General features: G+C 37.4%; 1 protein-coding gene and 1 pseudogene across 2 annotated transcripts in view; one reads left to right on the forward strand and one right to left on the reverse strand.

Moving 5' to 3' along the window:
* Positions 1–461: 461 nt before the first annotated feature.
* On the forward strand, positions 462–1,088 carry LOC133040254 (sentrin-specific protease 8-like; annotated as a pseudogene).
* A 2,479-nt stretch (positions 1,089–3,567) lies between these two features.
* The window catches only part of PTGFR (prostaglandin F receptor), a 59,019-nt gene continuing 44,233 nt past the window's right edge, over positions 3,568–18,353 (reverse strand). For both annotated transcript variants that reach the window (XM_061121559.1, XM_061121560.1), the window contains exon 3: positions 3,568–7,291. In XM_061121559.1, coding sequence (XP_060977542.1) covers positions 7,001–7,291 — 291 coding nt within the window. In that variant the 3' untranslated portion in view covers positions 3,568–7,000. The remainder of the gene's footprint in view (positions 7,292–18,353) is intronic.

Raw genomic sequence — 18,353 nt, forward strand, 5'->3', positions numbered from 1 at the left:
GTTGGACATGACTGAACAACTGAATGACAAATTGAAATTAAAAAGTGCAGAACACAACAGCATGTCTTATATGATCTCATTCGTTAAAACTAATATGATGCAGGTGTGTATTAGTGTAAAATTGTCTCCTTTAGCATGGGAAAGGTAGCAACATAACAACAGGTGCAATTTGCTAATTTGTAGTTTTACCAATCAGACATTAAAAATAACTCAGATGAAATTAAATATGAAACTCTAAGATTGAGTTTATGTCCTAAGTAGAAAAGTAAAGGGCACTTCAAATCCAAAATACAGTTCCTTCAGATTTCAGTAATTCTATGTCTCCTTTTTATGACTAAGATGCCTATAAAACCAATGCATAATTTTCCTTTTCCAGCCAGTACAGAGCTACTTGGAGGCTGGTAGGGGTGGTGAGGTCCGAAGCAGCTTCTGTTTTTCTGAGCAGCCCTGGTCAGTACAAAATGGACCCAGTAGTCTTGAGTTACATGGACAGTCTCCTGCAGCAGTCATCTCACTACTGGATCCTCCAAACTGGCTCAATGACCACATTACTGGGTTTTCCTTTGAGCACCTTGCCAACAGTCAATTTCATGACTGCTCTGACCATGTCTGCTTCATCAGCCCTGAAGTTACTCAGTTCATCAAGTGGCTGTCAACCCAGCAGAGATCACCGTGTTCCTTGAACCCTTGGATCTCCCCAACAAGAGAGTTGTATTTTTAGCCATCAATGATAATTCCAACCACACAGTTGGGGGAACCCACTGGAGCTCGTTCGTTTATCTGCAAGGTAAAAATGGCTTTTTTCATTATGATTCTTATGGTAGCAACTCATTCCATACAAAGCAGGTAGCAGAAAAACTAGAGGCTTTCTCAGGCAGAAAAGGAAACAAACTGGCCTTTGTGGAGGAGAAAGCTCCTGCTCAACAAAAACAGCTGTGACTGTGGGATGTACGTGATATGTAACACTGAGGCCTTGTGTCAGAACTCCTTTAGACAACAGCCAGAATCACTATTGCAGCTAAATCACTCCTACATACATCACAAAGAATAGAGAAGAATGGACAGATCTCACTGCCAGACTCGCTTAAAAATTAGCTGTTGAAATATATTTGACTTTTGAAGTCTCTTTTGCCTGTCCCCATGTATTGGAGGGCTGCAGTCTCAGTGCCTGAGGGAAGATGCCCAGGAGAGAAAAGCTTAGAATGTTTTCCTTCCCCTGAGAGAAGGTTGTCCTCTGCACTATCCTAATGGAAAGTTTCACTTTAACCCTAACTTCAGAGCAAAATGTTCTGTGAAGAAGTCTTCAAAATATGCACCAAAACTGATTAGTTCCCTTTTGGGCTCCCTCATCCACACTGGTTTATTACAAAGAAAAAAGATTGATCTGTAAAACAAATTAAGAATACATTACATCTAGAAGCAAGAAGAAAATCATAGAGCAACCAAAAACCAAAAACCACAGCCCACATATTTCAAGAGATCAACTGGCTAGAAGCAGATTAAGACCTAACCTAATTCACAATCAAAGTATTATCAGTTACTCAGTTCTGTGACATCTCTTCCACTCAACAAGCAAAGGCTTTTCCAGGCATAACCTTTGCCAATACTTGATAAAGGTGATGTAAGCCCATAGTTGCCCATCTGATTCCTGGAGCACTTTAAGTGTGTTGAAATAAATGTCTGTGGTGGACCTCTTGTTTTGCTTCTGAAACTTACTATAAGTTGGTTTATTTTTGAGATATAAAAGAGAAAAAGTGACCTTTCTCAACTCTTTCACTTAATTCAAAATGCAGACAATGTAATTTTTGAAATGTGGAACCAAGAGTAAAAAAGAAATGCTATTCCTTCTAAATTAAAAAAAAATGCGTAATTTCACTATTTTTCCCACAATCTAGATGAGTAACTAAAAATTATACTTTAGCAAATATTAAATTTTTGATCATATAAAAATCTTCCAACTATTAATACTTTTTCATAATTGCATATCATATCTTTATCATATTACTTTCAGTTGATATTTTTGCAGGGTAGAAAGACAACTCTGCCAGAAATTCTTTACAATAACTTCCTACAGAATCTTTGAACAAAACATTCACTATACATAAACTTATATCTCAAGATTCCTAAGATTTCAATTTTGCCAGGTTTCTGATTCATTTCATATACTGTCATGTTTGGGTTCAAAATGAAGCGACTTGGTGAAAAAGAAAAGAAATATAGTTTAATCTTATTCTAGTGCTATTATCCTACTTTGGATTTTCTAACAGTTTGATAAAATTCAACAGCAAAGAGTATATTAAGGTATCAAGATATTCTAAAAGTGAAAGTGAAGTTGCTAAGTCGTGTCTGACTCTTTGCAACACCATGGACTGTAGCCTAATAGGCTCCTCTGCCCATGGGATTTTCCAGGCAAGAATACTGGAGTGGGTTGCCATTTCTAAAGAGACTGAAAATGCAAAGGTAAAAGTAAATTTCAAACATCTTCATTTATTAGAAAAAGAACTATTTCAGACAATGTTGCAACTAGGCTATTCTTGGCATTGTACAGAATGTTTTACTCCCTGCATTTTTAAAAACCAAGCTTTTCACTTTTTATTCTGTGGTGTCATCTAAAATTTCTATTAATTGCAAAAGGCTTGTGGAATATATATGGCATTCATTCTGCTTTTTCTTTGTAGATTACAAGATTCTTAAATAAATGAGACCTAAATATTAGGGATGTTTCTAAATACATTAAAAAAAAATTTTTTTTAACCTGGTTCCAGTTTGAATGCTCCTAGGAAGTCAATAATGAAAAAAAAAAAACAAAAAAAAAACCCAATTACCTAATATGGAAATCACTACTGCTATCCACCAATTTTTCTCAGCCCTCCTTTGAGATATTTCATAGTATTACACTTACCTGCCCTGCTTGAAGTTAGTGGGGCCATTTTACTTGCTTTGGCCAGAGATATGTGAGCAAAAGTAATATGTGTCACCTAAAGGTGGACGCTCTTAGAGCCAGTGCCTGATTCATCGGGCTGTTTTTCCCTTTAGCACCACAAACAGCAACATCTAAGATTACTGCTGCTTCGTCCCAAGGTCTCTGAGGGCTCCTCTTCTGAGTGGACAGTATCCACGGGTGAGATCCAAAGCTTCCTGGATTTATGGCACTGAGATTTGGGGGTTGTTTGTTATTACACGTATACTTGTGCCACTGTGTTTTGGAAATGATCAAATTCCCATCGGAATTATAACCTACCTACGTAAGATGAGGCACAGGAAAAAGAAAGAAGGCAGATGTCACAGAAGAGCGGACAGGAAAGGGATAGCAGAAGGAAAATAAGCTGAAATCCTTAGTTTAGGTTTCAGGAACCTAAACCTGAAAGTTCAGGTTCCAGAGTCCCAAACTGTATGTGATCTTCCTAAAAATAACCAGTCTTGATAAACACCAAAAGTTTATTTTTTAGGAATCATTTGTTTGAGGTTTTAAAAAAGTCAAAGCACTAAAATGACATGAGTTGCATACTGATGGAAGACACAAAATATACATATCACTATTTACTCTCTTATACAATCCAACAAGTATGAAGAGCATAAAATACATTTATTCACATAACACATTTCATCAACTGTTAAAATATGTCAATGACAAGTTGAAGTCCAACAATATTATTTACCAGGCAGTAGAATATTCCGACCCCCAGTGAAGCAGGAAAATGTACACTCCCATCCTTTATAGTCTCACCTTAGAAAATTAGTTTTGAACAATAATGATAATATATATGTGAAGCTTGCACTAAGTTTCACAAAAAGTTCACTCCACTTACTAAATGATTTTACTTGGACTCTGAACTCAGGTTGGGCACAAAACTAAAGCAGGTTTATCATTTTCATACTGAAAATGATCAAACAAGATCATTTGTTTTACAAGACAGATATATCTATGTATACATGTATATGTGTTAACTTAGTATTTTTCACTTCAGCAACAACAGATAATTAGAAGCAACTTTCTGCTTTTATAAAAAAAAAATGTTTAAAGAACATATTTCTATCATCTAGTTAAACCCATCAGTAAAAAGTCTGATATTTTGGGATATACTTAAAGCTAATTATGAAACAGCACTCTCTTTCTGTACACCTAAACACATCTGCTGGGGGTTTTTAGTCTCGTTTTCTTCAAGTTCACTAACATTAGAAAAAGCCTGCTTTTTCAAGTAATCTGCCTAGAAAAACATAATCCCCCAGAAATAATGTAATCAAATTGTATATGAAGTTGCTTAGATACTATTTTATCCAGTGAGAAGGGAAATTCAGTTACTCTGATGGTCTAACGATAAATTTTAAAGTAGACTGTAAAGCTTTAAATGTGGTAAGCTTGCTGAACACTACTTCCAGTCATTTGAACAAATATCCTTCCCCTTTGAACAAATATATGAAAGTTATTGGTAGATGCTCCACTTTATTATTCATTATATAATAAATTGTCAAACCACATGGAAATATATATAATAACAGAAATAAAATTGTGAAGTCAGATATGCATATTGTTGTGCTCATTTCATTTTCTGTGGACAAAAAAGCCTAACACAATGTAAGCACACACATTCTTTGACTATTTTTTTTCCCGATTTTTGGTGTTTATTTCTTGAGTTTAACAGCATCATGAAACCGATCTAGCTGTTCTAAACCTAAGCTCAGATAATAGAGATAACCCTTCCAGGATATGCAGAGAATGACTGCCCTGTCACTCCCCAAAATCTTGCATGCTAAGCTCATGCACTCCCATACACAGCCATGTCACAATATCTCCTCAACACAGACACACATGGCCAGAGCGACATCACAGCAAGAGAGAAACAATTCTGTCATTTGTCTTCTCAAGGAGAAGAGGCCTAAAACTGAGGTTTTCTCCTCCATATATCTCCTAGATTAGGCTCTATGGAACTGTTCACTGCAGCATCCCAACCAGCCTGAGGAGAAAGGATGGAACTCTGATTCCTTCTACCTCAGCTCACAGAACACCAACACTCTCTCAAGGAACTGCAGGAAATACATATCTCCTCTAAACCATCTATAAATTCTTTTAGTCTTTAAGTGCTCCTAAAACACGTGAGAACATTTATGTAATATAACAGCAATCACAAATTGCAACGGCTTTTTAAAAAGTATATACACTGGAGATAGATAGATACATACATCTTAAAATAACCAACATGTAGTTGTCAGCTTAAACTAAAAGTACACAAAACCTTTGCACTTCCATGCTCATTGGTACCAACATATCCTTTCCAGTAGTTCAATTTGGCAAGTATCAAGCATCTACTATGTGCTCTATATATGTGAATGACCTAATTTGGTGTGATTCATCATTTACTGGTCATAAACTAAGAATATCATATACCAGTGTGTATATGCATGTTGCCCTACTTTAAATTCATTGGGAAAGAAAACAGTTGTCTTTAAAGCTACACTCAGGCTGTTTGCTTGAACAAACATTCTTCTAGTGTATTCATTACATTAAGCATACATTCTTTTAATGTATTCATTAGAATTTACCAACATCACCAAAGTAAACAAGAACTTTTAAACTACCAGTCAAAAGCAAAAATTTGTAAAAATAGTAATTTAAGTCTAATTGATCTGTACAGATTTCCTAGAGAATCTAGTCAGTTTCACAAAGAGGATTAATATTAAAACAGACCCCAACTAATGAAAAAACCAGTTTTTTATAGAAATGCATTTCCTGACTATAAAGCAGAACTAGCTACCCTATGCTCTGACAGACTCGGGACATTTTGAATGATTGCTAAAATTCTTCAAGTTCAATTACACAAACAAGCAAAGAAAAAATTTAAAGTATTATTAGGAAATTTGGAGAGAGATTTTTATCCTTTGGGTAATCATTATAAGGGTCTCAAAATGTCTGGCTAATTGCCAAACTTCCCCTTGACACTGGTAGTACAGGCTTTGGAAGACGCCATCTTACAGATTTAAGGAATTCTTCTCAACTGAAATTTCTGATGTCCTTGGTGTGTGTGAGAGGATGTGTGTTTGTACAAGTGAGAAGAAACACTAGCTGCAGATGGTCTTGAATATTTTCCTCTAGAAGTTGTTTCTTTTGTTCCCTGACACAGAAATGACACTGTGTCAATGGCGCTCAGGTAAAGCACCTTTACCAATGTTCTGTGAACCCATCACTTGGGGTTTAACTTCTGCTTGTTTGCATCATCCATGGCTGAGCCCCTTAGGAACTGCTACAATGCAAGTCACCTCTACACCTGCTCACACAGACTTTGTTTCTCTACAAATTACTGACTATCCATGAGCATTTTCAGAGGAAATGGTGATTACTTGAAAACTGTGCAAATCTATGACTTAACAAGAATATCTTCAAACAAAAACTGACCTTCATATCAATAAATGCAAGCAGTCATATCTGTCAAATATGACAAAGAAAAGTTCATTCTAAACAGGCTCACAAGATCAGGCAACCTGACAGCCAACCACATATGTGGAAGTCATTATAAGAAGCCACAATCAATCCCCTGTGACATGACAACACATGTATTAACTGAGGCTATGTAATGAGGAGTAAAACAGACCAGATCAAAAGAGGTGCCCCATTTCACTGTGCCTGGTCTACATAAAGCAGTGACCCCCTAATTAGCCATTTCACTGTGCAGGTAGTAGACCAAATACATGCTTCAGGCGTCAAGAGAGTCACTCATTTCAAAGGCAACAATACCACAGATAAGGCCCAAACTGCTTTCAGTTTGACTCCTATGGCATTATTTTATCACATTTACCTCCAGTTGACAAAAGCATGTTAAAATATGTAATTATACAGCTAATTTAACAAATTTAAAAGCCAAGTCTGACAAAAGTGCCCCCATACTATCTGGGTAAGGGCTGATTTTTCCAGTTAGACTTTCTCTATTTATACAATTAACTGAAATATTGCCAACACTTTTTTAAATTTGGTCCTAGACCTACACTGATTTACCATCCTATTCAACTAGGTGCTTGTTTGCTGAGTTACTTTCTCTGTAACTGGTAAATCAGAAATAGCAGCCACCTTTAAGGAATTTTTAATGGAGCTAAGCTCCCAAACATGCAAGCTGATGACATGTACTCCACAACAGCGTCTGGTACACACATAGAGATTCCTAAGGACAGCCTTCCGGAGAAGAATATACACCCAAGGATCTAAGATTTGATTCCATGTTGCCATTCGAAGAGTAAAAAGGGTTCTTTCACAGGAATCCTTAAAATCTTGTATATTCATCCCAATGCTGGCCATTGTCACCTGCAAAACAAACAAAATAGAGAAATCAGTTGATAAGACATTTCCTCAGTCCTACAGTTTTTTAACTTAACAAATTGCTACATGGTATTTATTTCACTTTCCACAAACTGATGTTATTTTGCAAAACATTGAGAAAAAGAAATGATAGCAGAATAGCAGAAACATTGACACAGACATCTAAATCCTTTGAATTCAAACTGACGCCAGAACTACGAAAATGACAACTTGTACGGCAAGTCAAATGCGCACAAACAGAATGACCAAAGGGCAGACACTGATCCTGGTAACAGACCTTTTCTTACCTCTGGGAATAGAAAATTCAAAGCCAACATATTTGCAAATTTCGATGAAAAACTAAAGTTTATTTATGCAAATAGATTAAAGTATAGATAAGCTAAAGTTTATATAAACTATAGATAAGAGTTTTTAAATTTTTATTTAGAACAGCTGTACATTGTCACTAAGTCATGTCTGACTCTTTGCGACCCCGTGAACTGTAGCCCTCAAGGCTTCTCTATCCATGAGATTTCCCAGGCAAGAAAACTGAAGTGGGTTGCCATTTCCTTCTCCAGGGGATCTTCCCAACCCAGAGATCCTATCCATGTCTCTTGCATTGGCAGGCAAATTCTTTACCACTGAGGCCTATATACACCAGGGAAGCCCTAGCTATAGATTAGAACTGGTCTAAGCACTGAGCCTCGCTTTAACTTCTCAATGAACATTTGCAGAACAAACAAGATGTCTTTGAAAACACCTTGGATATAAAAACAAATAACAAATAAATGAACAAAAGGTAAAACTGAAAACTTAAGGGGGATTACACTATTATGTCAGCAGGATTAAGAAACAATGTAAAAGCCTAAAACCCAAATGAAAAAAAAAAAATCAAGTCTTCTTGGTCTTCTTGATGGGTCATTATAAAAAATAAAATGTTTCAATTTGGCTGGTGATACTCATGGTTGAAGGAGAAATGTCCCTTACCAAAACCCTCATTGTCTACACAACAAAATACAAACTCCTTAATTGCCTTCTTGATGACGCATCTGAAATCCATCTCTATAACCTCATCTCTCCTGCCAACACCCTATGCTCCAGCCACAGTAAAGGCCTCAACTGTCCCAGATCCACCATGCCCTTCTGAGCTTTGGCTTGTATGACTCTCATTTTGAACCTCTACTCACCATTTCTCTACCTGACAAACTCCTATCCATCCTTCAAACCCCATGTCATAATGGGCTCACCTCCATGAAACTTTTCCCAACTTCACTGAGATGAATTAGCAAGTTGTGCTGTCCCAGCACCCTGTCCCTACTCAGCTGCGTCACATGCCACACTGCATGATAACGATGCATTATTTACTTGCAAATCTATGATCATCTCTTCTTTTTATTTCTAATATCTGGTACAAAGCTGTCACCTAAGATGTTCTCAGTCAATGGTAAAATGACCAAAATTATATTAGTTTTTATTCACTGAGGCTGTTTCTAGAAGAACAGCATCTAGTCATCAGAGAAACATCTGCTCATCCATCACAATGGTCTGATATTTTGAGGCCTAGAATGTTTCTAAAAGTAAAGGATTCCAAGGCAATTTGTTGCCACTAAAAGTAACAAGATCTTGCAGTCCATGCAGATCCTTTGGGAAATTTTTTTTTCCTTTATGGTTCCTCTTGTAGGGGAAAAAATGGTCAAAGAGCAGGTCTAAAGATTCTCTAGCTAATAAAATCAACCAAGTTTCACTGCAAAGATAATTAATCCTCAGACAACAGTACCTGGGTTAGGTCCAGACTCTTCTATCACTTCTCCCCAAGTTAGCTAACAGGATTGAAGAAATAAGCCTATATGAGCCCTGTTTCTCTTAAAAGAAAGAAGGGCCAAGGCCCAGTTGGCAATTGACTTGAGATACTCTCATTTTATGTTTTTTCTTTACTTATCAAATATTTGTTGATTTGCTATGTGCCAGGCAATGTGCTAGGCTCTGAGGACACTGTGGCAAACGAAGCAGGTATTGCCTATCCTTATGGAACTTACAATCTATTTGCTTCGCCTTTTTTTTTCCTGGATGGGGGTTGGGGAGGAGTGGGTTCAAGAATGAAAGAAGCAATAGTTCTCATGCCTGATAAATATTAAGTGAATGCATTTCCTGTTAATGACTGCATGTGTTCCTAGAGATCTCAAAGCCCAGCAAAGACACTGCTCTCAAAGTAGCTGGGAACAAAGATGCTTGGTGCACTTGGATGAAACAGCTGGGCCTAGTTTAGAAACATGCAAGCTTAACATGTTTCAGTTACATGACATGCACTTCTCTGACTCTCCTCCGTCCCTTTCAAACACCAATGTGGTCACCAGCCATGAAAAAACATTGAGTCTTCTGCTGAGGGCAACTAGTACCCAGGGTTTTTTCCAGAATACCAGGGTAGTGGCCAGACACTCCTCACTCTCCCCTTCCCATGACCCCAGCCCCAGCCTGGAAACATGGTTGCTCTAGAACCTAGCTTGGGAGAAGCACCAACCAGTTACCCACCAATAAAGATGTGGGTGGAGTATTTTTGTAAAAGAAAGATCATTAGTATATTGTTGACAATAGTATATTATTGAAAATTCAGGACAACCCACGTATGCAACAAATCATAAATTATGGTAATTTCATGTAGTGGAAGATATGTAAGCATTTATGTTTGTGATTCAGTCTTATTTTAATATTTATTTTTATTTATTTATTTGGCTGGACTGCGTCTTAGTTGCAGCATACAGGACCTTTTCTTTTTAGTTGTGCTATGCAGGATCCTTTTAGCTGCTAACTCTCAGCTGTGGCATGTAGGATCTAGTTTCCCAATCAAGGATCGAACCCAGGACCCCTGTATTAGGAGCTCAGAGTCTTAGTCACTGAGCCACCAGGTAAGTTCTCAATTTTAATTTTTTAAGGCAAGTTACCAAACTATATTGACTGTCTGATCCCGATTTTGAAAAACTTTATGTAATTTTGTGCTCACATAGAAAAAAAGCTAGTGTATTTCAATGGGTTATCTCGGTTAACTCTAGATAGTAGAATTGCAGAGGACTTTGATTTTCTCCTATGCTTTGTCTCTAATTCACTACTTTGTTCGATTATGAATCACTTCATAATCTGTAATTTTTTCCTCAAGTAATCTGTTGAAATATACAAGCATACTTTGTTGTATTGTGCATACCTTTATTGTGTTTTGCAGATACTGTATTTTTTTTTTTTTTCCTACAAATTGAAGGTTTATGGAACCTCGTGTTGTCAGATGATGGTCAGCATTTTTTAGCAATAAAGTATTTTTAATTAAGGTATGTATATATATTGTTTTTTTAAACATAATGCTATTGCAAAGTTAAGAGCTTACAGTATAGTGTAAAACATAATTGATTGAAGATTGTTTGCCCTGGGAATCTAAAATTTCATGACTTACTCTATTGTGATATTCACTTTACTGTGGTGGTCTAAAACCAAACTCATGATATCTCCAAGGTTGTTGTTGTGGTTTTAGTCGCTAAGTCATGTCCAACTCTTGGCAACCCATGGACTGTAGACCATCAAGGTACTAAGTCCATGAGATTTCAGGCAAGAATACTAGAGTAGGTTGCCATTTCCTTCTCCAGGGGATCTTCCCAACCCAAGGACTGAATCTGCATCTTTTGCACTGGCAGGCAGATTCTATACCACTGAGCCATCAGGGAAGCCCTTGATCCCCAAAGTAGGCCTGTACTATTGCACTAAAGTCTCAGAACTAATGTTGATCATTTACGAATGTCTATGTTTATGTGAGTGGGGTACTAGAGAATTGCTGGGGAATTTCAGCCCTGATAAGCCTGATAGAAAGTTGGGAATTGGGGTAAGAGCAGGAATGTCTCCATTTTCCCCAGGCTCCATCAACGGTCACCTCACAAAACTTGAAAGCATTCTTCTCTGGCTGGCTCACTGGAACTTGGATCCCAGAGAGTTGTGCATAGATTCTCATCACTCATGCAGTCTTTCATCTAGTTTCTAAGAGCTACTTGACACGTAACTATGCTGTGTTATTTTCTAAAATATATTCCTTTAGAGCTTGGCAGGTTAGTCAGTCATCTTTGTTAATGATTATAACTCTAACTGAGAATTGAAAAGGCCAAGTGTTTAGATACTCTATGGAAAAACAAATGAATTAACTTGATACTTCTCAAGACACTCAACATTAAGACAAGAGAGAAATAATGAAATCAAAGAAGCATGTGGGCCAGAATGTTTGTGTTCATTGCTAGTTGCAAAGAGCAAAACAGACAGATGATACAATAAGATCTCCACTTATTTGGGCCACATAATACAATTAACTGTTAAGGTGACTTCATATTTCCTAGAATTAACATCTAAAAAGATGACCTTTTCATCTTAGGGGATGGGAATGCAAAGGTAGGACATCAAGAGACACCTGGAGTAACAGGCAAGTTCCGACTTTGAATACAAAAGGAAGCAGGGCAAAGGTTAACAGAGCTTTGCCAAGAGAACACACTGGTCATAGCAAACTCCCTCTTCCAACAACTCAAGAGATGAATCTAGATATGGACATCACCAAATGGTCAATACCAAAATCAGACTGATTATATTCTTTGCAGTCAAAGATGGAAAAGCTCTATACAGTCAGCATAAACAAGACCAGGACCTAACTGTGGCTTAGATCATCAGCTCTTTATTGCAAAATTCAGACTCAAATTGAAGAAAGTAGTAAAAACCCTAGACCATTCAGGTATGACCTAAATCAAATCTCTTATGATTATACAGTAGTGACAAATAGATTAAAGGGATTAGATCAAATAGAGTGCCTGAAGAACTATGGATAATTATTCATAACATTGTACAGGAGGTGGTGACCAAAACCATTCCCAAGAAAAAGAAATGCAAAAAGGCAAAATGGTTGTCTGAGGAGGCCTTACAAATAGCTAAGAAAAGAATAGCAGCAAAAGGCAATGCAGAAATGGAAAGATACACCCATCTGGATGCAGAGTTCTAAAGAACAGCAAGGAAAGATAAGAAAGCCATCTTAAGAGAACAATGCAAAGAAACAGAGGAAAGCAATACAATGGGAAAAACTAAAGATACTTCAAGAAAATTAGAGATAACAAGGGGACATTTCATGCACAGATGGGCACAACAAAGGACAGAAATGGCAGGGATCTAACAGAAGCAGAAGAGATAAAGAAGAGGTGACAAGAATACACAGCAGAACTGTAAAAAAAAAAGGTCTTAATGACCCAGATAACCATCATGGTGTGGTCACTCACCTAGAGCCATACATCCTGGAGTGTGAAGTCAAGCGGGCCTTAGGAAGCATCACTACGAACAAAGCTAGTGGAGGTGATGGAATTCCAGCTGAGCTATTTCAAATCCTGAAAGAAGATGCTGTGAAAGTGCTGCACTTAATATGCCACACCATGATGGTTATCTGTGCATGAAATGTCCCCTTGTTATCTCTAATTTTCTTGAAGTATCTTTAGTTTTTCCCATTGTATTGCTTTCCTCTGTTTCTTTGCATTGTTCTCTTAAGATGGCTTTCTTATCTTTCCTTGCTGTTCTTTAGAACTCTGCATCCAGATGGGTGTATCTTTCCATTTCTTAAAAAACTGGAAATAGAACTGCCATATGACCCAGCAATCCCACTTCTGGGCATACACACTGAGGAAACCAGATCTGAAAGAGACACATGCACCCCAATGTTCATCGCAGCACTGTTTATAATAGCCAGGACATGGAAGCAACCTAGATGCCCATCAGCAGATGAATGGATAAGGAAGCTGTGGTACATATACACCATGGAATATTACTCAGCCGTTAAAAAGAATTCATTTGAATCAGTCCTAATGAGATGGATGAAACTGGAGCCCATTATACAGAGTGAAGTAAGCCAGAAAGATAAAGAACATTACAGCATACTAACACATATATATGGAATCTAGAAAGATGGTAACGATAACCCTATATGCAAAACAGAAAAAGAGATATAGAAATACAGAACAGACTTTTGAACTCTGTGGGAGAAGGTGAGGGTGGGATGTTTCAAAAGAACAGCATGTATACTGTCTATGGTGAAACAGATCACCAGCCCAGGTGGGATGCATGAGACAAGTGCTCGGGCCTGGTGCACTGGGAAGACCCAGAGGAATCGGGTGGAGAGGGAGGTGGGAGGGGGGATCAGGATGGGGAATACGTGTAAATCTATGGCTGATTCATATCAATGTATGACAAAACCCACTGAAATGTTGTGAAGTAATTAGCCTCCAACTAATAAAAAAAATTTTTTTTTAATTTTAAAAAAAAAGAGTATGCTGTTAAAGTCTTGTACTCAATAGGCCAACAGATTTGGAAAACTCAGCAGTGGCCACAGGACTGGAAAAGGTCAATTTTCATTATAATCCCAAAGAAGGGCAATGCCACAGAATGTTCAAACTACCATACTATTGCACGCATTTCACATGCTAGCAAGGTAATGCTCAACATCCTTCAAGTTTGGCTTGAAATACATGAACTGAGAACTTTCAGATGTTCAAGCTGGATTTAGAAAAGGCAGAGGAACCAGAGATCAAATTGCCAACATCCGTTGGATCATAGAAAAAGAAAGAGATTTCCAGAAAAACATCTACTTCTGCTTCATTGACTACACTAAAGCCTTTGACTGTACGGATCACAACAAACTGTGGAAAATTCTTAAGGAGATGAGAATACCAGACCACCTGACCTGCCTCCTGAGAAACCTGTATGCAGGTCAAGAAGCAACAATTAAAATAAGACAGGAACAATGGACTGGTTAAAAACTGGGAGAGGAGTATGTCAAGGCTGTATATTATCACCATGCCTATTTAACTTATAAGCACAGTACATCATGCAAAATGCCAGACTGGATGAATCACAAGCTGGAATCAAGATTGCTCGGAGAAATATCAACAACATCAGATATGCAGATGATACTACCCTAATGGCAGGGTACAAAGAGGAAATAAAAAGTCTTTTGATGAAGATGAAAGAGGAGAGTGAAAAAGCTGGCTTGAAAGTCAGCATTCAAAAAACTAAGATCATGGCATCCAGTCCCATCACTTCATGGCAAATAGATGGGGAAAAAATGAAAACAGTGTCAGATCTTACTTTCTTGGCCCCCAAAATCACTGTGGACAGTGACAGCAGTCATGAAATTAAAAGACACTTGCCCCTTAGAAGAAAAGCTATGACAAATCTAGACAGCATATTAAAAAGCAGAGACATCACTTTGCAGACAAAGGTCTGCACAGTCAAAGTTGTGGTTTTTCCAGTAGTCATGTATAGATGTGAGAGTTGGACCATAAAGAAGGCTGAGCACTGAAGAATTGATGCTTTTGAACTATGGTGCTAGAGGAAGACTCTTGAGAGTCCCTTGGACTGCAAGGAGATCAAACCAATCAATCCTAAAGAAAATCAACCCTGAATATCCATTGCAAGGACTAATGCTAAAGCTGAAGCTCCAATACTTTGGCCTCCTGTTGTGAAGAGCCAACTCACTTGGAAAAGACCCTGATGCTGAGCAAGATTGAAGGCAGGAGGAGAAAGGGGCAATGGAGGCTAAGATGGTTGGATGGCATCACCGACTCAATGGTGTTCTGTGGTCCCTGAAATCACAAAGATTCATACACAACTTAGTGACTGAAAGATGACAACTGCCTATCCCGGCTTCCCTGGTGGCTCTGTGCTAAAGAATCCACCTGCCAATGCAGGAGATGTGGGTTCAATCCCTAGCTTGGGAAGATCCCTTGGAGAAGGAAATGGCAACCCACTCCAGCATTCTTGCCTGGAAAACCCCATGGACAAAGGAGCCTGGCAGGCTACAGTCCATGGGATTGCAAATGAGTTGGACATGACAGAAACTAAACAGCAATTCTGTATCAAACATTAAGGTCACCAAATTAAACAATCTTCCAGGCCACTCTACTCATACTCACAGAGCTCACATTCATTAAAGTTTTATTCTGGAAGTTACTCCATCGTCCCCTACCCTGTCTTCTGTTGACTGGAATCAGTACTCCAGTGTCTATTAACAATTATAAGCAATGTTAAATTAAGAATTATGCTTCTGTTCCTCTGAGTAATCATGAAAGTAAATCAATCCATTAGTGAACAGTTTCTTAGAGTATACTCCGTCCAGTCCTTCCAGTAGATGCCAGTGATGCAAAGAACAATAGTTAGAGAAATCTCAACATATGACATATTTTGCTTCTTTATTTAGATTTTGTCTCTGCAACTAAAATATCATCTTCGAGGCATGTATTTTTATCTGGTTGTCTGCTGTATACCCAGCACCTGGCATACATAGGACAGATCAATATTAGTTGAATGAATTAAATGAATGAAATCCCTATGAGTAGAGACTGATAAGAAAGCAAACAGTTATATTATTGTAAGTAATATAATAGAGACATATAAAAGGTGCCACAGGCAGAGTTACTTGCTAGTACATGATCACAGATGCAGTCATTAAAGTGGTGAGTTTTTGTAATTTTTCTAGGACATAAAAACTTCATTTAGTCAGACTTGAATAACTTTGCATTTATGGTGATTCTGCAGCAGTTTGTCTGTACTTCTCCTTAGCACCATTTTTTTAAGGAAATTTAAATCAATATATAATTAAAAACCCATTTCTGATAGAATGTTCAGCTTCTTTAGATACCAAGCCATTTTTAAGAATTTTATCAACATCTATTTTCAAATGAACAATGTCTATGACAACTATACATGGGTCTCATCTAGTCACTAAAACAGATAGTTTCATACATAGTTATCTCACTCCAAGAAGCAGACCATTCCTTCCTCCTTTCCATCATCAGAGAAGATTTAGTTCAGGGACACTTTTTTGGGGGAATAAAAGCATGCACAGAGGTAGAGTCCACTGATTTTCAAGTTATTGTCCCTTATAACATTGTTATCCAAAGACTGATCTTTAGGTTTGGCACTTAAATAACCACAGAGATGAGGGCTAATTCTGATTATGCAATTACAATCCAGTCTTACCATATGATGACAAAGGTCCATTTGGAAGTTTTACCAAAGAACCACTTCCTTATACCTCCATGTTTAAGAAGTTCAATCATTGTATAAATTTAGATAACTAGTGATAAAGAATGATGGATAGATGAGGGATTTTTAAATGTCATAGTACCTACAAAAATTCAAAAATTAAAAATTTAATTTTCATTTAATTTCATTTATATTGCCATAATGGCAATTTTTAAAAGGTACATAATCACTGAGTATAATCACTGAATCTGTCTCACTAGAACAGGTAACTTTTAAAGTTAAATATACTTATGGTGATTTAACTATAGCATTTATGCCTAAAATAGAATATTTTATCTCTACAACAGTGACTACAAGAACCTTGAGAAAAAAAAACTTAACTCTAGTTAAAAAAAACTTAACTCCTACATAATATTTTTAAAAAGTAACAAATTGAAATGTAGAAGCTCTAGCAGGATATATCTTTCAATTATGAACTTTTTCCATATCTAAATTTTATAAATTCTACATTGTTGAATATAGAAGGTAATATTTCAATAATTTCCTATTTATTGAGTACTCATTAAAATTAAGACAATATTTGTACTTGGTGAATGATGATGCAGAGATAAGTAAAAGAGAAATATTACAGTGTTGGGAGAAACAGACAAAAACATATATTATTTCTTACAACACAACTCTACAATATCTGTGAAATGTTACCTACCTCCAAAGTATACATTTATGCTGCATGATACAAACACTTGTACAAATAATCTTTTTTCTGTTTGATTTGTTGATAGATTAATCAATGGTCCAATCAACAGTGCATTTTTGTCTCTGTCTACAGACTCTGACAGTTACAAAGAAATGAGAAAAATGTGCATACTGCATTACGACAGCTCCCCCCTAGAATGCGACCATCCTAAATTATACTATTTTACATGCATCTTTGCTCCTTCCTGACAGCTGAGGAAATGAGGTACAAAGCAAAGAGCAGGAAAAATTTTCAACTGAACAGTACGTAAAGAAGAAAAAAAGTGTAACACTTGAAAAACAAAACTATTAATCTTTCCAGACAAGGGTAATTTGTAGAATACATGATTATCATTTTGTATTCCAGTATCTTCTGCCAGACCTGTACTTTTTTTGAGTCTGCTTAGAAGGAAAATTTATGCCAGAATTTCTAGGAATAATTGTCCACATAGGCCCCTGCTGCTAGTCTTTACCCCTGCAAAAGTTGTAATTTTTTGACACTTTTCAAAGGAATAAAATATAGTCATCCAAGAATACCAAACATAAAAAAATTTCTCAATAAAATGTTTACTTTTATATATATACATATACGTGCATGCTAAATTGCTTTAGTCATGTCCAATTCTTTGCAACCCCATGGACCCATAGCTTGCCAGGCTCCTCTTCCATGGGATTTTCCAGGCAAGACTACTGGAGTGGGTTGCCAAGCCCTCCTCCAGGGGATCTTCCCAACCCAGGGATCAAACCTGTGTCTCTGGCACCTCCTGCATTGGCAGGTGGGTTCTTTACCACTAGTGCCACCCGGGAAGCCCATATATATATATACATAGATATATATCACATGTGATCATTTCTCTAAGGAAGGCTATTGTTGTTCAGTTGCTCAGTCACGTCTGACTATGCGACCCCATGGACTGCAGCACACCAGGCTTCCCTGTCCATCACCCTCTCCTGGAGCTCGCTCAAATTCACGTCTATTGAGTCGGTGATGCCATCCAACCATCTCATCATCCAACCAACCTCTGTCATCCCCTTCGCCTCCTGCCTTCATTCTTTCCCAGCATCAGGGTCTTTTCTAATGAACTGACTCTTCACATCAGATGCCCAAAGTAATGAAGCTTCAGCATCAGTCCTTTCAATGACTATTCAGGGCTGATTTCCTTTAGGATGAACTGGTTGGATCTCCTTGCAGTCCAAGGGACTCTCAAGAGTCACATGGACATTTTTCACAAAGTAATGTCTCTGCTTTTTAATACACTGTCTAGGCTTGTTATAGCTTTTCTTCCAAGGAGCG

This window comes from Dama dama, chromosome 20 (assembly GCF_033118175.1).
Source record: "Dama dama isolate Ldn47 chromosome 20, ASM3311817v1, whole genome shotgun sequence".
Classification (NCBI taxonomy): domain Eukaryota; kingdom Metazoa; phylum Chordata; class Mammalia; order Artiodactyla; family Cervidae; genus Dama; species Dama dama.